The sequence below is a fragment of the Gossypium arboreum genome, chromosome 12 (genome assembly GCF_025698485.1).
Source record: "Gossypium arboreum isolate Shixiya-1 chromosome 12, ASM2569848v2, whole genome shotgun sequence".
Lineage (NCBI taxonomy): Eukaryota > Viridiplantae > Streptophyta > Magnoliopsida > Malvales > Malvaceae > Gossypium > Gossypium arboreum.
In genome coordinates, this window is record NC_069081.1 from 90,162,484 (window position 1) to 90,183,396 (window position 20,913).

Below are 20,913 nucleotides of genomic sequence, written 5' to 3' on the forward strand. Positions count from 1 at the left end.
TAACTCAAAGTACAACTAGGATTTTCTCTAAAATGAGTTTATTTTAAGTCTTAAAAAGTAACGCTAGTTAGCTTAGCTATTTTGGTGGCTAATGTAGCCTTCTCAATCTAGTAGTAACGTTTAGGCCGAGTTTGAGAGGTTACAAATGTGCTTTAGTGCGCTTGCTCTCGAATCTACTTTATCTTATATAGACAACAATGTCAATGCCAACCAAGTTAGGACTCAGTTAGTAATAATATTTCTTAATCCTACACTATAAATAACAAAGCTATTTCACTGTCAAAGCATTCTATATTTTAGAGAGAACACAATTTCTTTCTTAATTACTATAATTATTTTAAAGGTCTTTTCTAATTTTATTTTTGAAAATTCTAATTATTTTAGTGAAAAAACTGACAATTTTGGTACAATTTTTATCTTTTAACTTGTGTAGTTTTTGGGAAGACGATATGCAATAAAACTTCTTTGCATCAGTTATTATCATCGAGAGAGTTTACATATCGTGTCAAGAGAACGACTTAATCCAGAAGAAATATCATGCAACATTCTCAAATGGTTTATGGTGACGATAATGGAGACCATGCTGATGAAGAAGCAGACTATGATGATCCAATGGCATTTAATGCTTCTTATGAACGAAAGGATTGATGAAAAACAAAGACAAAGAAGTGAAGAAACATGCCCCATTGAAAAATAGGCAAAGTATAATTTTATACTTTTTTTATAATTTTTTTGTCATTTTAATATTTTTTTACAATTTATTAAAAATTAAAACAATTTTATATTTTTAATTACTTTAAATTTGTACACTTTTGTATTTTTAAATTATTTTAACTTTTTATATATATTTTATAATTTTAAATATCTTTTAATATTTTAAAATGTGTAATATTTTTCTATATATATTTTTATTATTTTCATATTTAAAAGATTTTTAATCCCCAATGATAATGTCATTGTATGGCACATGGCAATTTATATTTGGCTAGATATTCTAATTAATTTTTTAACATCTAAAAGACTAAACAAAGATAATTTGATAATATTAGAGACTGAAATGGACCAAGAAAATTTTAAGAACTAAAACAGGAACAACTATATACTTTAAAAATTAAAATGTGCATTGAAATTTTTATCTTTTATGGTCCATCATATATATATTGACAACAATTTAAAAATAATCTATTAATTATAATAAATTTTCATTCAATAGTCAAAATATGATTTCTATTATGTTTTAACAAAATTTGGGTAAAGTATGAGAATAGTTATCCAATTATGCACTTAATTTTATTTTAATCACTCAATTATTAATTTTTTATTTAGTTACTCAATTTTTCAAAAGTAAATATTTTAGTCACTCTTTCGTTAATTGCTTTTAGCTGAGGGACAAAAAGCTGATGTAGGCTTTTTATTAGCTTAATAACATATTTAGGCCTTTATTGTTTACGCATTCTGTCAATTTGATCCTAAATAAAAAAAATTTAACAAATTCTATCGAAAAACATTTGGATCCTCTCTTACTCTTGGCATAAATCCCAAATCTGTTTATAGATTTATTCACTTGTGACGTTTATAGTGTGATATACCTTAATCTTAAGTGAATGATGTATTATGTATGAGTGATTCGTATACTTTGATGGAAGTAAAAGCCTGAGTTCAAATAGATAAGAAATCGAAAGCAAGTGCGTTGTGTATATGACTGCTATAGTATGTAGCATTATTTACAATAGTGGAATTCATAACCCAACTAATGAGTAAATGATATCCTCTTTTTGACATTACATGATAGATTAAAAGTAAACGTGACCATGAGTCGTTTGTCTTTGTGATAAATGACTTGATTACTATTTTATAGTAATTGACATTTCATGAAGGAAGATATAATGGTTACCATGAGATAAAATAGGATCATATTTGGAAAACGAATTTAATCCAAAGAGATTAAATATATCCTATGAGGGAAACCCAGTTTCGACAAGGTTATTAGACAACCACTGATTAAGTAGCTTTCATAATAGTATGTAATTAGGGAGGCTTAGTCACGATACTATAGTGGAATGACTTTGTGACTAAATAAGTTTATAATTAATAGGCGAAAAGCTAGAAGTTAATTATAAATTATTTGATCCCTAATTACATATGTCTAATTGGTCCCTCATCTAATTTGTTGAAACCAGAAATGAATTGCATGTAGAAGCAAATGAACATAAACGAATAGAAATGATAAAGTCAGAGAAATGGGCCGCATTCATAAATGAATGCGTTTTCTCACTGATTATAGAAATGACTTGAGACTTAATTTAAGGTTTTCAAATTATTAATTAATTATTTGTAATTAAATAATTGAAGTTTAAAATGAAATGAAATTAATTAGTCATTATGAATCCGTTGAATATGAAAATTACATATATTTCCTCATAGATTCTTTTAAGATAAAATTGCCATGATTTTAACGGAATAAGAATTGGGTTGAGAAAATTATTTAATTGAGAAATTAATTTAGTGATGTGAGTCTCAAGACCCAATTTCAAACCCATGGATGTGATGGGCTTACACTACCTCAAAGCCCAACAAGAATGTGAAAGTCCAAGCAAATCAAGTCAAGATTTGATCAAAGACAAGATTCGAGGATGAATCTTTTCAACGAAAGGGGGAATGACACATGTACAAATGGGGTGAAATTTATTAAATTACATTTACCAAAGCTACTAATTTTCAAGTTTGGGAATCAGCAGAATTGCAATGACTTTTTGATGGGATCCTAACATTTCTAGGTTGAGATGTCTTCATGAAGTTCGAACATCTATATCTTAGCTTTGAAACACACTTTGAATAACTTGATTTTAAGTTCGGGAGATCAAGTTATGACTGTTTTAGTGAAGACTGCACAAGCAGAATTTTGGACGAGATTATGACGGGAATTACGAGTTTCAGGCTTTTAATTCGAGTTTAAATTATATTTGGTTCAAGTTTTGGGCTTAACTTTTATTATATATGAGCCAAATATTTTATTTATCAGCTCTTATTATTTTATTCTAAATTTTTTATAATTATTAAGTATTTTAAGTTAGTTAGGAGTTTTATGTTAATAAGAAAGTTTAGTTTAAATTTACTTCTTGTTTAGATTTATTTAGCTAGCCTATATATAGGCCTTTGCATTGTACACAATGAAAACAATTCATTATTATTCAACTATTCTTTTGAGTTAATAAATTCTCTTTGAGTTTTCTTTTCAAGAATTTCTCGAGTTTCTTTTAGAAGAGCTTTAACAATCTTTTCAGATTGTGGGAATCATCTTCAAACTTTTTCTTGCCAAGTTTTCTTTCTTTAAGGGGAAATTAGAGCCGCTTAAAGGGAGTTGTGGATTCTTCGTGTTTTCGAGACTTCTTAGGACTTTTGCATACCACGTTCAATCTTTCTATCTATCTTCTTTATTTTCTTCCTTATTGTTCTAATCGTAAATTTATTATTCTATTTTGATTATCTTAGCTATTTATTTGAATTGTTTTATCTAATTTGGATTTGATTGTGTTTCAAGTTGTGTCAGAATCCAAATTTCTTTCCCAACGTCTAGAGCCCTAAGTCAAATTCACAACTTGAATAAATATTACGATCCGCTTTCGCAATCATCCACATCATTCATTATCATTTAGTTAATTTGATCAATTAAATTAATTAATTAATTAATTAATATTTACTTTGGGAAATAAAAAACAAATATTGAATTGAATTAAATTATAAATGGCTGGGTAAATAATCTAGAAAATACATATAATTGGACCCAATACATGAGAGGCCCAATACCCTTCATTTTACATGTGAGGGGCGACAACCCTAGTGTTTTTATCTAGGGTGTGCCACCCCTCTTCTAGTTAGACAAAGAGTGTTTTGCTATTAAATAAATATTATTTACGTTATACTTAGGATTCTCCTATTTTCTCTATAAATAGATGGTTTTGGTAGAGTTATTAACAACATAAATTTAATATATTGTTATTCTGTCAGAAAGTAGTGAGAATTTATTTTCTAAGAATAAATTCTATTTTTTGGGAATTACAATTTCTACTGATTTTTATTTGAGAGAATCACTTTCCTATTGAAAGTAATTAAATTATTTATTATTTTATGTTTGGTTTGTGTTGCTCAAGCCCATATCAACACAATTTGCGGTACGAGGATAGCGGAGAAGGCCGCTCAGTTGAGAGCTGGGAATGATACATATTGTCTCACACAAAATACAGGTACTTTTTGGGAAAAAATTTATTGCTATAAATATCACAAATTGGCTCAGTTTTTAAATTTTTTAAACTTTTGCTATGACTGAAAACCATTTTCTAAAACGGATTTTTCCAACAACTACTTCTTCAATGGTTGTACCATTGTTTAGATCATCTTCTCCAGCCACTGACTTCTCTGGCCTTTTCTTGCTCCCCTAGTTAACGACTAACTTTTGACTGTTGAGATCACCAAGAGATTAACTCAAACCACCTAAACTAGACAAGTCCAAGATTTTTTTTTTTTAATTTTCTTTTCTTTTCTTTTTTTTTTTTAAAAAAAGTCTTTTGGCTTGTTTGTTCTTTTGCAAATGGTGCTTGGTTTTCTTCTCCAATGTAGAAAAGCTTTTTTTTTTTTGTGGTTATTGTTTGTTTCTTCTATCTTTATGGCTGCTAGTTTATATAGTGTTTTTGTGACTATTAATATTAAAGGTGCTATGGATTTTGAAATTTCAAAGTATTTTTGTAACACCCCAGATTTTGGGGTTAGAAGTTTTGAGATTGGTAAGTAGGTTCAGTGGCTAAATCGGAAAATTGGGTTTGTTGTTATGTTTTATGTCAAAATGGGCTTGTTGGTTTGGTGGTTAGTTGTGTGCTGGTGTACCTTTGGCTCCCGGGTTCAAGTTCTCATGTGTGTTTTGAGGACTACTTTTGATTTAGTTTAGTTTAGTTTTTTTTTTAAATTTAAATATTTAGTTATTCTTTTATTATTATTTATGTCAATTATTTTTATTTTGAAAGAGGCCAAAATTTTCTCGCGTTCCTCTCTCCCATTTTCTTTTGTTAGTTTCTTCTCTCATTCTTCCTCACGTGAGATTTTTCCATTTTCTTTGGTTCCAAAATTTTTTGTTGGGGAGATTTTACTATTTCCTTAAATACGGTCTCGGGACAGTGGGTAATTGAGTTCCAAATCGAGGGTGTGGTGCTTTGATCGCGAAATCAAGTGTGGGTTCAGAACTCTTCAACTTTATTTGTGAATTTTTTAATTTGGTGTCGAAAGGCGGTGGGATTTGGAAAATTCGTGTGTGTTTCGGTAATGGTGCAGTCGTAATGTTGTTTTGATATTAGATTGCATCAAATTTGGTTTATAGTATGTTTCTGAATTATTGGAGGTTAATGAGTGTTTGGGGATGAAATTCACGATTTACAGGCTGTTTTGAGGTGGTTTCATGGCCACATGGGTTGCCATATGGATGTGTGCTACACACGGCTGTGTGTATTTGGGAATTAGGGTTTTTGGGAAAATTTTGGTGCCGCACGGCCTGGCCACACGAGCATGTGAGGCTTCTACATAGTCATGTATGCCCTGCAACTTATTTTAGCACAAATGGAAAGAGAGTTACATGGGTTATCCACACGGCCATGCTCTTGGGTCACACGGGTGTGTGTCAGAGTCACATGGTTGTGTGCCTCCTTTCACACAGGTGTGTGTCTCTTTCATATGGGCGTGTTGACCCCACACGACCATGCTCTTGGGTTACACGGGTGTGTGTCATAGTCACATGGTTGTGTGCCTCCTTTCACACAGGTGTGTGTCTCATTCATATGGGCGTGTTGACCCTACACGACCTAAGCACTTCCACACAGTCGGACACACGACCGTGTGGCCATGTTTTGCAATTTTTTATTTCGAGTCAGATTGTGACTGTTTTGTGTTCTTGTGTGTTCCAAACTTTGGCTAAGCCTTAGCAAGAGTACCTGAGACTTCATTTGGCTCTGATTTAAGTGTTAATTGTTAGCAAAGCACTAACTTAATAACTTGCCTAAGTGATGTTACCTAGTAGTTAGGTACCGTGACCTCTGATTCTAAATTTGGTCATTTGATTATGTGTATTTCTGATTCTATTTGACTGAAGTATAAATGTTCGAAAGTTCTACGTATTGTTTCTGTAAGCCAGTTAATAATCTGTTTGTATACAAGCATTCGCATAAAATTTCTAATTCTGTATCCTGTTTCTGTATATCTGTCTTCAAATGGTGTGGATTTTTGCATTTGCATTAAAATTTTGGGTTTGGTTATGAAGAGAAGGAAGTTTGATCTATTTTGTTTTGACAGTTTTTACTGTAACTCATTAGTACTACGATTTACTGCACTGTACGACACATATGATAGCTCTGCTACATATTATCATCTGAGTGGCCTAGTTCACATACGTGGTGTGTAGGGTTGGATGGGCATTTCGAGGTCCTATGTGGTAGCCCGATTTTGAGCCTAGTCAGAACAATGGTTTCGGGACCACGAATCCAATGTAGAAAAATTTGTTTTTAATTACATTTTCATGGTATTAAGTTTTACAGAATGATTTTGTGAAAATTTTTTTTGAAAATTTTGACATTTGAGCACTCAATTTAGCAAAAAGGACTAAATTTTAAAGAGTGCAAAAGTTGAGTTCTACATGTTAAATGTAACACCCGAAACCCGGCTTGGATGTTATGGCTGAATCTGGCGATGTCACATTGAAGTATTTTTCGTAAAGTGAGATATCGTTGAAAAACCCGTTTTATATTTAACCTTCTTGTGATTTTAACGATGTTTTTAGGACGTCTCGTTCATTTTCCAAAATGCAAGTCGTTTGGCAAAAAGTTAATCATTTTAAAACATCATTAATTTATAAAACGTTATTTCTTGTGGAAGCTCTTAAAACAGGTTGCGTATTTGTGGTATTTTTGAAGACATTTATCTTTTTGAAAACCCGCGTCTTTTTCTACTGCTAGCAGTTATAAATGAAAGCAAATAAAAACCCCAAATTAAAAATAAAATCCAAAGAGGCCTTATTACAATAAAAATTACCCAAAATAAAATTACTTATGATTTATAAATCAAATATGAAAGTATGAACTGTTGTGTGGCCACCTTTGAGTCCCTCGCAGCACCGGTCTGCAATGAGGATTACCTGTACAGATAAACAGATGGGTGAGTTATGAAAACTCATTATGTAATCCCATATCAAATAACCAAACAGTAGGCACATACAGTCTGGGCCTAAGCCCTATTCAGTAAAGGTTCAGTCTTAGTTAGGGCCTTAGCCCATTAAAATATTAGTATCAGTTTGGGCCTGAGCCTATCTCAGTGACAGTAACAGTATAGATATGCAATCAAGTGATCCTACCCAACCAACCTCTACACTCCATCTCCGTCCAACCCTGCACTCCATGTGGGGATATAATCAACCCACCCATCCCTACACTCCAAATAGTACCTGTTGCAGCACTAAACAGTATTTACAGCAGAGCTACCAATACAGTACACTTCTTTCAATATAAAACCTAATCCCCATGCAACACATCATGCATCATGTCATAATATCATACATGTACTCAATATGTCTAAAATGACATGCTTAACATAATCATACATCACATAGGGCATAACAGTCATTTTAGTGCAAAGGGGCATAATAGTCATTTTAACAATTTAGGGGTCTAGGTATACTTACCGACCCAACAAGAGAGTCCACAATGCGTCTCAAGGCACCGTGCAACCTTAATGATCCAACAAAGGAAAAATGGCCCCAATGCCCATATTGCGGGCCCATGTGGGTCCACAGGCCCCTGTGGCCTACATAGCCCAGAAATAACCTCTTTCGTGTGAATTACACAACCTGGCCTAAATTCTTCACACGTTCGTGTGGGGCCCACATGCCCGTGGGCCCACAAGGCCCAATTCGGTCCAAAATGGCCCAAAACGACCTCGGCCCATGAAATCACTCATGGCCAGCCTCAACGATCAAATGCCCATGTTTAGTAACACAGACCACCGTGAGCGAGCACACGCCTGTGTAGCGTCATGGTTCACTTATTCTGACTTTTGTCGATTTTCAAAGTTGGGTTTGTGGTTACACATCTTGTTTGCGAAAATGTGCAAATGCCCACGAGCACCAAACCTATATTCATGCAAGACACTCTATCAGCCCTTTAATCAATAGGGTTAAACAACCCTTTTTAACACTTAACCTAAAATAATAATTATTGCCCGCCATGATTGAACGAATGTGGCTTAGCCCATTTAAATCGTTGACAAAGATTGAATACAAGTTTCTTGATGAATATCTGCATTACAAGCGAATTCTATTGATCATGATTGCTCATACACATGGCTTGAATCAAACGTATACTAATTTACAGAAAACACAGAACCCAAAAGTAGGGGAATAAAGCAATTGGCCTACACCCAAGAATGCAAGCCAAAACACTCGAGTCGAACACGATGACTAAGGACAGCGTTACCTTTGATCGAGTGACAAGAGAGAGGTTTCGATCATTTCAATATCAATGAATAATCCTTCACTCCTTGAGAAGTTTTAGAAACCGAAAGAAATACATCAATAAGAAAGAGGGGATGAGAGCCGGCTATGAAGGGGAGGAAGAGATTGATAGAGGAAAGGCAAAATTCGGCTACAAGGAGAGAAGGTATTCAGCCTCAACAAAATCAATTAAGAGAGGGGGAGAAGTAAGGAGAATCAGCCAAGCAACAAGAAGCAAAAGAGGGTAATTTCTAGACCTAAAAGAATTGAGAGAGAGGGAAGGAGAGCATTCAGCTAAGGAGAAAAGCGGAAGAAGAGCAAAAATGACAAGTAAGGGACCTTAAGAGAAGTGCAAACCCGAAATAAGCAAAAATAAAAGATACTGCCCAACTTCCTAGCACAATTCGGCTTCCAAAGAAAAGAAAAGAACTAAAAAAATGTTCACAGCGACCGAAATGAAGAGCAATACTAACCCAAAGATGAATTCTGAGTGATTAGAATACCAATTCGGCACCAACTCTCCCACAATTTCAAAACCCCATATTTTTCTCCTAAAATCCCTCCAACAGAATCCCCTCAACTACCAAATTCAAACCCCACTCAACTCTGCAGTGTTTCAGTCAACCTCTACTTCCTACATGGAAAAGGTAGCAAAATAAAACACCCCAATGCGCAAGGCAGGACTCGAACTTCAGACCTCAAGTAACTATCACACGCCACCTATCCCCTAAACCAGCAGGCCCTTTTCTGACATGTTTTACCCATATTTATTTAAAAGCCTATTGACTAAAGGCAGGGTTTATTCATGTTAGAAACAAAAATTTTTCACAAGCCAAGACTTGAACCCAAGACTTCTCAGACATTTCCCAAGACACTTAACCACTGAAATAGATACACAGTTGTGTAACACAACATACAAAAATAAACTTAAGGATTTTTGGGGCGTTACATTAAAGGTGTCCAATTGCTATGGGATTTAAAATTAGAGGTCTTTAGTTGGCAATTAGACCATTGGATAAGTTAGTGGATAAAAATGGACATGAATAGATGAAATTTCAAAGTTATGCATTAAGGGCCTTTTAGTCATTTGGTAAATAAATGAATAAAAAGGGAAAATAAAGCCAAACTTTTTGTACATCTTTTTTTCCATGTGCCGAAAATTAGAAGGCTACATAACTAGGGTTTGTTCAACATCCAAGCTTGATTGTAAGTGCATCCTAGCCTCATTTTTAATGCTCTTTACATTTTTGAAGATGTTATCATCCGATCTAGCTATTTCTACCATCAATTTGAGCTATGATTGAGGCCTAGGATGTGACCCATGTTAGATATTTGTGCATTTTGATGCCTAATGGTAGATTATGCAAGTTTAATGTTAGATAAACAACTTTTGCTAGATGATTTTTGATGAAAATGTCAAAAGGACCTATTATTAAAAAGATTTCAAAATATATGTAAAAGTGTGATTTAATGAAAAATGTGGGCTATTATAAGCATGTATAGGGTTCGGCTAGGCTTGGGTCTTGATGAAATTGAATAGATTTCATATTACGAGCCTGAGGACCAAAATATAAATATGACAAAGTTTAGGGGAAAAAATGTAATTTTTCCATAGTGTGATTTTTGGATTGAATTGAGTAATGTGGTTAATAAATGAGTTAAATTTGCTATTATAGATAAAGAGAAATGAGATTCAGACCTAGATCGGGGGAAAAACAAAGTCTTTGACGATTAGGTTCATTTCCACTATTTTTATACCGAGGTAAGTTCGTATGTAAATAATGAATTATTATTTATGCTCTAATTGCTTTAATATTGTATGAATTATGATTGACTCCTTTGATGTAATGACCCGAATTTTACAGTTATCGAAAAAGTGTATTTTCGAGCCTCTGTTATTGAAAAACGGATTAAGTAAATATTTATAAAAAATTTAAAAATTTAATTGAGTGGTTAATTAGAGTTTAATTAAGTGAATTTATCTTAATTAAGAATAATTGGATAAAAGGATTAAAATTGAATAAAGTGTGAAAGTTGAATTATAGATTAAAAGAAAATAAAAAAACGAAAATGGCAATTATGCCATTTAGCATAAGTGAGTGACATATAAAGTAAAAATCTAAGATTTTTACTTAGATTTTAATTATAATATATATATTTATTAGTAATAAATAATATTAAATTAATTTATTATAATTATATTATAAGATATTTATATGATAAATAAATTAAATTGTGACAAGTGTGTGATAAAAATAAAATATATATGTAATAAATATTATACATACATTTGTAATATATGTCCATATTTTCTTATTATTTAAGTAAATATTAATGTTATTGTTATTATTAAGTTGATACTATATTATGAAATAAATTAAATAAAGATAAATGTATAGTAAATAAAATATATAAGTGTAATACATATATTTGTACAATTGTAATATATTTTATTTAATTGCTTTTTATTTAAGTAAATAGATTTTTATATGAAATAAATAAAATAAATAATTGAAAGACAAATGTGTGGTTATGATTTGATACAAGTTTATTAATAAAAATACATACATTTGTAATACATGTATTTAATTATTAATAGAAATTTATTATTTATAAAAGATATTTATTAATTAAGTAATTATATTATAAGATATTTATATAATAAATAAATTTCAACTTTATTTATTTACTTTTACTTAGGAAAAATATTGAACCTTTTGACGTGAAGAGAGATGACAACCAAGCACCCCACCCCGGTTACTCAGCCCAACACATTCCTAATTTTTATTTTTCCTAAGAACATATCGAACCTTTTGACGCGAAGAGAGATGACAGTCAAGCACCTCACCCCCGTTACTCAGCCCAACACATTTTTAGAAATTAATTCCGGTTAGCGGAGTTTTACCTAACACGTCACACAACTTTTTAACGTGAAATAGGATGACAACCCAAGCACCCTACCCCGGTTACTCAGCTAGTCACGTCTTAAGCTGCACTCATAACCACGAAAACATTATTATTATTAAACAAAATTTTAATTTTGGAGGACTTAGGAAAAACAATCAAGTGTCAAAAATAAGTTTCAATAACCACCTTAATAGTCATGAAAATATTTTAAGCATGCAATTATATTAAGTGTCCTATTGTATTTAGACTTAATCAAATTTAACAAAATCAAGATAGGGTTAACTTCATTAATCATAATTATTTAAACTAAAAGAAATAAAACAGTGGAGATGAAATTTATTAAGCAAAATCATAATTAACTCAATAGATAAGAATCATGCATGTGAGTCAAACAGTGGGCAAGTCGTGGTCAAATTCTTGGGCATGAAAAGAGGTAAAATATTCCTAAAAAAAAAAATTATGAGCAGCAACAACAAAAATTCAGCATCTAAAATGACAGAAATAATGAGGAATGCCTCCCCCTACTTAAAACACATAGTCCTCGATGTGGAATAAATAAAATAGGAGAAAAAGGTGTAGAGGAACTCCCCGTGTATTTACTGTCGTTCACGTATGATGGCAATGAGATCCGCTAGTCGCTGGCCAAAAGTGTTGAGTAGGAGCTGTTTGGCTATAGATTTGTCGTTCCTCCTTTCTTCCTATCTTCGTTTCGATTTACTTAGAAGAAGAGAATTTTATTAATATCTGAATAAAATAAAATAATAAGATAAAATAACTAAAAATAAAAATAAAAATAAAAATTGGGTTGCCTCCCAACAAGCGCTTGTTTAACGTCGTTAGCTCGACGCCTTGAACGGTTTTATGGTGGTTCCAACTGAATTTTTTCGACCGTGTGGGCTTGTAAATTTTCGTAAAATGGCTTCAGCCGCCATTGACTGTGAACCGCTTTCCTAATTCTTCACTTTCTATTTCAACTGCGCCATGCGTAAATACTTCAGTCACAATAAAAGGTCCTTGCCACCGAGATCGAAGCTTACCTAGGAACAGCTTTAATACGGAGTTATAAAGCAAAACTTTTTGCCCTACCGAGAAATGTTTCTGAGCTATTTTCCTATCATGAAACAGTTTTGTTTTGTTTTTATAAATTCGAGCATTCTCGTAGGCATCATTGCGAATCTCCTCCAATTCTTGAATGTCCAATTTCCTTGCCTTCCCTGCGGGCTCTAACTCCATGTTACATTGTCGAATAGCTCAATAAGCTTTGTGCTCCAGTTCTACTGGTAGATGACACTCTTTGCCAAAAAAAAGTCAATACGGGGTCATGCCAATTGGGCTCTTATATGCCGTCCGATAGGCCCAAAGCGCATCATTGAGCCGAAGACTCCAATCCTTTCGGTTGGACCAAACTATTTTTTTCCAAAATAGACTTGATTTCCCTGTTCGAAACCTCTGCTAGCCCATTCGTTTAGGGATGGTAGGCCGTCGATATACGATGATAACTCCGTATTTGGATAATAGTGCCTCCATGACCTTGTTGCAAAAGTGGGTACCACGATCACTGATCAAAGCTCGAGGTGTGCCAAACCTAGAAAAAATAGTTTGTTTTAGAAAATCCACAACAGTTTTAGCATTATCATTGCGAGTAGGCTTTGCTTCTGTCCACTTAGAAACATAGTCTACTGCAAGGAGTATATATATGTTTCCAAACGAAGAAATAAAGGGGCCCATGAATCGATGCCCCATACATCAAAAATCTCACATACATGAATCGGGGATAGGGGCATTTGATTTCTTTTAATGATGTTACCTGTATGCTGGCATTTATTGCAAGACTTACAAAAGTTATATGCGTCGCGAAAGATTGTGGGCCAATATAGCCCATACTCCAATACCTTGTGAGCTGTCCGTTTAGGGCCAAAGTGACCTCCACAAGCTTTTGTATGACAAAAAGTAAGGATAGAGGTTACCTCAGTTTCTGGAACACATCGTCTTATTATCTGATCTGAACAGTGTTTCCACAAGTATGGGTCGTCCCAAATATAATACCGAGCTTTCCGTCTAAGCTTGTCCTTCACAGAACGTGCTAACTCAGTGGGTAACGATCCCGTGGTTAAGAGATTAACTATATCTGCATACCACGGATAGTGAGCCTTGGTCGAAAAGAAGATTTCATCAGGGAACTCATCCTTTATGGGAAAATCATCGAACGAAGTTTTTATCCTACTCAAGTGGTCGGCCACTAGGTTTTCACACCCCTTTTTGTCACGAATCTCGATGTCAAATTCTTGGAGCAGTAATATCCACCTAATGAGCCTTGATTTTGCTTCCTTCTTTGCTATCAAGTACTTAAGAGCTGCATGGTCAGAAAAAATAATCACCTTAGATCCCAGTAAATATGATAGAAATTTATCTAAAGCAAATACAATAGCTAAAAGTTCTTTTTTTGTGGTCGTGTAGTTGCTTTGTACAGCATCTAGGATTTTTGAGGCATAGCAGATGACATGAGGCTCTTTGGCTATTTTTTGTCCCAATACGGATCCCACGCTACGTTCGCATGCATCGCACATAATTTCAAAGGGATAGTTCCAGTCTGGTACCTGTACTATAGGAGCAGTTACCAACTTTTGCTTGAGTGTATCAAAAGCCTCTTTGCATTTTGGACTGAACTCAAATTTCTTATCTTTCTGCAACAACTCGCACAATGGTTCAGTTATTTTTTAGAAGTTCTTAATAAAACGCCGGTAAAATCCTGCATGGCCAAGAAAAGAACGTATCTCTCTAACAGTAGAGGGATATGGCAGAGAATTTATAATGCCAATTTTGGCCTTATCAACCTCAATTCCCTTAGACGAGACTATATGACCTAGAATCAAACCTTTGTCTACCATAAAATAACACTTTTCATTGTTCAAGACAAGATTAAATTCTATGCACTTGTTCAAAATTATCGTGAGATTTTCAAGACATTCAATAAAATAGTTCCCATACACGGTAAAATCATCCATAAAAACTTCAATAAGTTTTTCTACATATTCAGAAAATATACTCATCATGCATCTCTGGAAGGTAGCTGGTACATTGCAAAGTCCAAATGGTATCCTCCTGTACACAAATGTGCCGAAAGGGCATGTAAAAGTGGTCTTTTCCTGGTCTTCTAGCGCAATAGGGATCTGGAAGAAACCTGAATATCCATCAAGGCAACAAAAGTGAGTTTTACCAGCTAAACGTTCAAGCATTTGATCCATAAAAGAAAGAGGGAAATGATCTTTTCTAGTATAAGCGTTCAACTTCCTATAATCGATGCAGACACGCCACCCGTTTTGCACTCGGACCGGTACTAAGTCCCCCTCAGCATTTTTCTTTACTGTCACGCCCGTTTTCTTGGGCACGGCTTGTATTGGACTTACCCATCTGCTGTCAGAAATGGGGAAGATAATGTCAGCATCCAACAACTTAATTATTTTTTTTACCACCTCCATCATATTCGGGTTTAAACGTCTTTGTGCCTCTCTCATTGGTTTTATGTTTTCCTCTAAGTAAATCTTGTGGGTGCATGTCAAAGGGCTTATCCCTTTTAAGTTGGCAATGGTCTAGCCAATCACCTCCTTATGACTTTTTAGTACCTGGATCAAATTTTTTCCTCGGGTTTAGAGAGTTTATTTGAAATTATAATGGGTAAGATATTACCTTTTCCTAAAAATGCATACTTAAGATGCTCGGGAAGCGGTTTCATTTCCAAATCTGGAGCCTGCACGACAAAAGGTAGAAGTTTAGTTTCTGATGGGGACAATAATGTATTAACAAATTCATAATCATCAGTTCTATATTCAGATTGGTCTTCATAAGTTGACTCAAAAGTCTCGTCTACTAATGAGTCAATCATGTCAACATGGTTTACGCTCAAGATTTTGTTTGGATGGCTAATGGCATCGTAAACATTAAATTTCACAATCTCCCTATCAAATTCCATCGTAAGAGTGCTGCTTCGAACATTGATCTTGGTGCTAGCAGTACTAAGGAAGGGTCTGCCCAACAGGAGGTCTGAAGATCCAGCAGTGTTGTCCTCCTCCATCTTTATTAAGTAGAAATCTGCAGGAAAAATAAGTTCATTAACTTTTACCAAGACGTCCTCGAGGACTCCTTCGGGATGCACAATAGACCTGTCCGCCAATTGAATAATAACACCTGTCTTCGTCAAAAAACCCGCGTTAAGTGATTCATAAATAGAATAAGGCATTATATTTATAGACGCCCCTAAATCGCACATAGCCTTTTTAATTCCTAAATGGCCAATTTTGCATAAAATAGCGAACATACCCCTATCTTTGCATTTAACCGGCATTTTTCGCTGTAGCACTGCCGAAACATTTTCACCAACACTTACCTTTTCATTGCCTGTTAACTTTCATTTGTTGGTGCAAAGCTCTTTAAGGAATTTGGCATACCTTGGAATCTGTCTGATGGCATCCAACAGTGGTATGTTGATCTCGATATTTCTGAATGTTTCTAAGATTTCTTTGTCTTCCTTACCTTTCCGACACTGGTTTAGTCGTCCTGGAAATGGAAGTCGGATTTTTGGCATTGTGGGTTTCGCTCAGATCTGTTCGTCGTTTTCTTGAGTTTCCTGGGCGATTTCTTGGCCAAGATTCTTTCTAGGAATTGGTTCCAGCACCTTTCCACTTTGGAACGTTACTACATTTACATTCTGTCTCGGGTTTGGTTCTGTTTATGATGGCAGCTTCCTTTGAGAAATCAATTTCTCAATTGACGTGGTCAATTCTCTTATAGATGCCTTCGTTTCTTTTTGGAAATTAAGAGTTTGCTGTTGAAAATCAAGGACATTAGCTGCTAATTTATTGACCAAAGTTTCCAAAGAATTACCTGAATCTTGTGGCTGTTGTGGGACCCGATTTTGGTATGGCTAGTTATATCATGGATTAGCCCCATAACTAAAGTTAGGGTGGTCCCTCCATCCTGGGTTGTAGGTATTGGCGTAAGGGTCGTATCGCCTTTGTGGTGGCCCAGAAAAATTTCCCACAGTATCTAAATGGGCCATAGTATCGTCACACAGACTAGGGCACGCATCAGTCGTATGTTCAGGTGTAGCACATATTCCGCATACTCGGGCTGGTTTTGCTTTTTCTGCAACAAGAGAATTCACAATATTAGTAAGTCTATCAAGTCTATCCTCAAAGGTAGAATTACTTAGCTGGTGAACCCTTCTAGGGGGTTCAGGATTAGCTCAAAATTACTGAGAATTTGCCGCCATTGTGGAAATCAAGTCTCTTGCTTGTTGGGGAGTCATGTTGACTAATGCTCCTCCACTAGCGGCGTCTACCATATTCATCTCCATGGGTTTCAGGCCTTCATAAAAGTATTGGAGGAGAGATTGCTCTGTTATACCATGTTGTGGGCAACTCGCACACAACTTCTTAAATCGTTCCCAATAGTCGCACAGAGATTCTGCCTCTTTTTGCCTTACTCTCACGATCTCCCTTATTAGCTCAGCCGCTCGTGATGCTGGGAAAAACCTGTTAAGAAATAAGCGAGATAGATCAGCCCAAGTTGTAATGGATCTAGGAGTAAATAAAATAACCATTCCCTAGCTGAATTTGCTAGAGAAAAAGGAAAAGTGCGCAATTTAATTTGATCTTCAGTTACCCCCTAAGGTTTCATACTCAAACAAACCATATGGAATTCTTTTAAATTCTTGTGGGGGTTTTCATTTTGTAACCCACGGAAAGTTGGCAGTAGCTGAATCAATCCTGATTTTAGCTCGAAATCAGTATCCATAGTAGGATACGTGATGCATAATGACGGTTGTTCCATTGGCGCTTCGGCCAATTGCCGAATTGTCTAAGCCATAGGTTGAGGTGCAAAATTAGGGTTTACGTCAACACTAGCGTTAAACACTTCTTCTGGGAAATCGACTTCTAATTTTTTGTCTTCAAAAGTTTGAGTAGGGTTTTCGTTAACCCTAGACTCTACTTCGTCGTAGATTCTAATTCCTGGCGGTGGATTACTTTGAGTCCTAACCACCGCTGACTGCTTTTTCTTTAGCTTTGTTTCCTTGCGATTAGCTCTTGCATTCTTTTCAATTTCTGAATCAAACGCAAGAGTTCCTGGAGCAGATCTGGTCATAAGAAACAAAAAAACAAGATTAGTAAGTTACCGATCCCCGGTAACGGTGCCAAAATTTGATGCGGTCGTTGAGAGCACCAAAAATATCCTATTCCCTATAAAATAATAAAAGAGAACAGTAAAGGGGAAGTAGGGTCGAATCCTCAGGGATCGGATTATACGAATGCTTGTTTCTCAAAATCCTGGGCAGAATCATGCCCAAGAAAACCTGCGTGATAGAAAAAAATAAAAAAATAACAGAATTAAAGATTTGATTTGGAAAAAATAAAAAATAGAATCTAAAGTTGACTGAAATTGTGATTACGAAAATAATAAAAATAATAAAGAGAGTTGAAGGAAAAGAAATTCTTATTGGTAGATTCCAGCCTCCAGTTGTCTCATTCCGCCTTGGGTTCGATCCTCGGCTTTTAAATGACCCTTCTCAACTCAAGTAAGCCAGTTATAGTGGAAGAGGACGCCTATGACCACCAGCTCCAAAGATTAGACTTACGATTTTTAGGGAACCTGACTCTAGCTAGTAATCAATGCTAGATCAACGCTTCTCAATGGCGAATCCCACGCCATTTTGTCTCTTTGGCTTGTCAACCTCTGACGCAGTAAATTAACGAACTGACTATGCAATCCTTCCAAAACATATAAAGCAACCGCCTTTGCATATGCTGAAAAGCTTACTTCTTAAGGGCTATGGACGGAAGCGTCAGCCCGTTGTGTGGAGAAACGATGAATACTTGGCGAGAAGGCTAAGTACGGATTCTAGGCCTCAAGAACCCTTTTTGGGGAATATTAACAACTTTCGGCTAGATAGGTTTTAGTGGCTATGATAATGGTGGAAAAAGAAATAAATATAAAAATGGAAAAGGGAATTTTATTGAAAGAAAATATGAAGAAACAAAAGCCTAGGCTTTCAGGGGGAGAGTGTTTACAGAAAAAGATGAACCCCAAATAGAGTCACTTCACCCCCTATTTATAGTGCTAGGGAGATAGCCTAATTTAACTTAAATTCTAAAAAGATAAATACATTTAATTAAAGATAAAAAAAGATAATTAAAATAAAATCCTAAAATTAAATAATCCTAATAATTATCTTAATATTAATTATCCTAATATAAATAAAATGGAGTCTTATAAAATAAAATCTCTTCTTTTTGCGTTTTTAGTCCTTGTGTCTTCCATGCTCGCACTTTTGGCACAATCTTTTTCCTGTGTCGCATATCAGCCCATTGTGTCTCCAAATTCGCACTTTTGTCCCTTAATTTTGCTTTTTCGTCCAAATCAGTCCCTAATCGATAAAAAGACATAAATAGCTCAAATTAGTAGGATCAAGCTCAGAATAAACACATGATTAATACATAAAAATACGTTATTTTAGAGCATTATCAAATTATGACAAGTGTACGGAGATGATGATATACAAATGTAAAATGAATATTTGATATTAAATAGATATTTTTATAGTTATTAATGTTATTATATTATATATATAAAGTTAAGACATAAAATAAAAGAAAACAAAAGAGATGAGAAAAAGAAACAGAATATGAAACGTTAGTAGGGGGAAGGAAAGAAGGAAAGAAAGAAAAGAAAGAAGAAAGTGAAATTTGAGGGTTTGAAGCTTGAGGTTTAAATAGGTATGTCAATTTAGCACTTTTTTTTTTAATTTTGATGTTTTAAAAGTTTTAGAACAAAGTTTTGTAGAAATTAAGTTGATATTTTGAAAATTCATAGGTTTTCAAATATGGTTCATGTTGAATAAAATGACGAATTTGGGATTTAATTGAATACATATCAAGATAGAATTGATTAAGGGATTAAATTGTAAAGGAAGCTATAAGTTTTATGTTTGAGGGACTAAATTGGAAGAAATTTGAAATTAGAGTTTTATCATGAACATTGGATATTTATGTTGAATATGATAGAAAATTGAATATTAATGAAGTATGAATTGAGTGATAAAAGCAAATGTGTTAATTAGGATTAAATTGGAATTTAGGCAAAAGTTGAATAAAAATTGAAATATTTAATGTGAACTTGACTGGTAGTGTATTGATATTTAGTTTGTTAAATTTTCTTAGCTAACGTTGTGCCGAAAATCTAGGCTAAGCAAGAAAAAGGCAAAGTTGACGAGGGTTAGCTTGAAAATTACGGTTTGTATTTCTATAATCTGAACTTAATATTTAATTATTGAATTTATTACTTAATATGTATAGAAAGTGCTTTGAGATGAATATTTGAATTAGAATAGATATCGGTTAGAATTGAAAAGTGAAATTATTTATTAATTGTTGATTTTGATTGAATATTATGATAGTAATTAAGGTGAGAAATATTGTGTTTTATAATTGAAATGGATTGATTAGGTATGTGTTAAATTTATTGAATTTATACAGATATATGTGATTATTGTGAAAATTGAATATTTGTTATCGAAAAGTGAAATGAATTATATTGAATTATGAATATATATGATTGTTGAGATGTGTAATGATTGGAAACTGGAAAATGAAGTAGAAACCTTATTAACAGTATCGGGCTAAGTCGGATATAGTTGGCATGTCATAGGATTGGAAGTGTTCAGGGATATTCTGACTTTGTGTCGATGAGACACTATAAGTGTCGCCTTCATCACATCGTTCGGATTCGTTCAAGAGGTACTCTGTACTCTTCTTATCTTATTCTTGTCCCTGATTTATTCCGATGAGGTACTCGTGTACCGCCATCGTTATTCTTATTCTTTATCATATTACGGTGTATTTCGGCTCCGGTCGATGAAACACTGTATGCTATCTCGGTGTGTGGGTTGAATCTGTGTATCCGTCTGAGTCCAAGTCATGTTAATAGGGGTAAATAAAAATACCGAATAACTGACTATTACTGGATAACTGACTGCTACTAAATAATTGACTGTTACTGAATAGTTTATCGTTACTGAATAACTGACTGTTAAAGATTGACTGAATATTATTGAACGACTAATTGTTATTGAATGATTGAATGTTACTGAATGAAACAGATAAATTGATCGATACTTAAATTTTTTTACTGATATTGAATAGTGAACAGAAGTATAAGTGAGACATATGAATGGAAAATATTATTATTTAAATGATTGTGAATTTATTTGAAAAGTTAATTGGGTTAATAGATGATAAAAATTGAATGAGTTGTAAAGAATTTATCCATGAAATGAATAAATGAATATTTATGATCATTAAACGATATTAAGTGTATGTTTTACTAATTAATATTTGGATTATAGAAATACCACTGAGTTCATACTTAACGTACGATTGTTTCCGTGCGCAGGTTAAGTTAAAGCTAGATCGTTGAATCAGCATCCCAGGCCG

The 20,913-nt window shown here is 34.0% G+C and overlaps 2 protein-coding genes across 2 annotated transcripts; both read right to left on the reverse strand.

Moving 5' to 3' along the window:
• Nucleotides 1-12,349: 12,349 nt before the first annotated feature.
• LOC108477553 (uncharacterized) lies at nt 12,350-12,661 on the reverse strand. Its single transcript, XM_017780091.1, has one exon. It carries the CDS (start codon nt 12,659-12,661, stop codon nt 12,350-12,352), a length of 312 nt encoding a protein of 103 aa, XP_017635580.1.
• A 219-nt stretch (nt 12,662-12,880) lies between these two features.
• LOC128285449 (uncharacterized) lies at nt 12,881-16,010 on the reverse strand. Its single transcript, XM_053022940.1, has 6 exons — nt 15,874-16,010; nt 15,116-15,588; nt 14,212-14,609; nt 14,026-14,112; nt 13,475-13,614; nt 12,881-13,013 (listed from the first exon to the last, which is right to left on the reverse strand). Exons 1-6 carry the CDS (start codon nt 16,008-16,010, stop codon nt 12,881-12,883), a joined length of 1,368 nt encoding a protein of 455 aa, XP_052878900.1.
• Nucleotides 16,011-20,913: the final 4,903 nt, after the last annotated feature.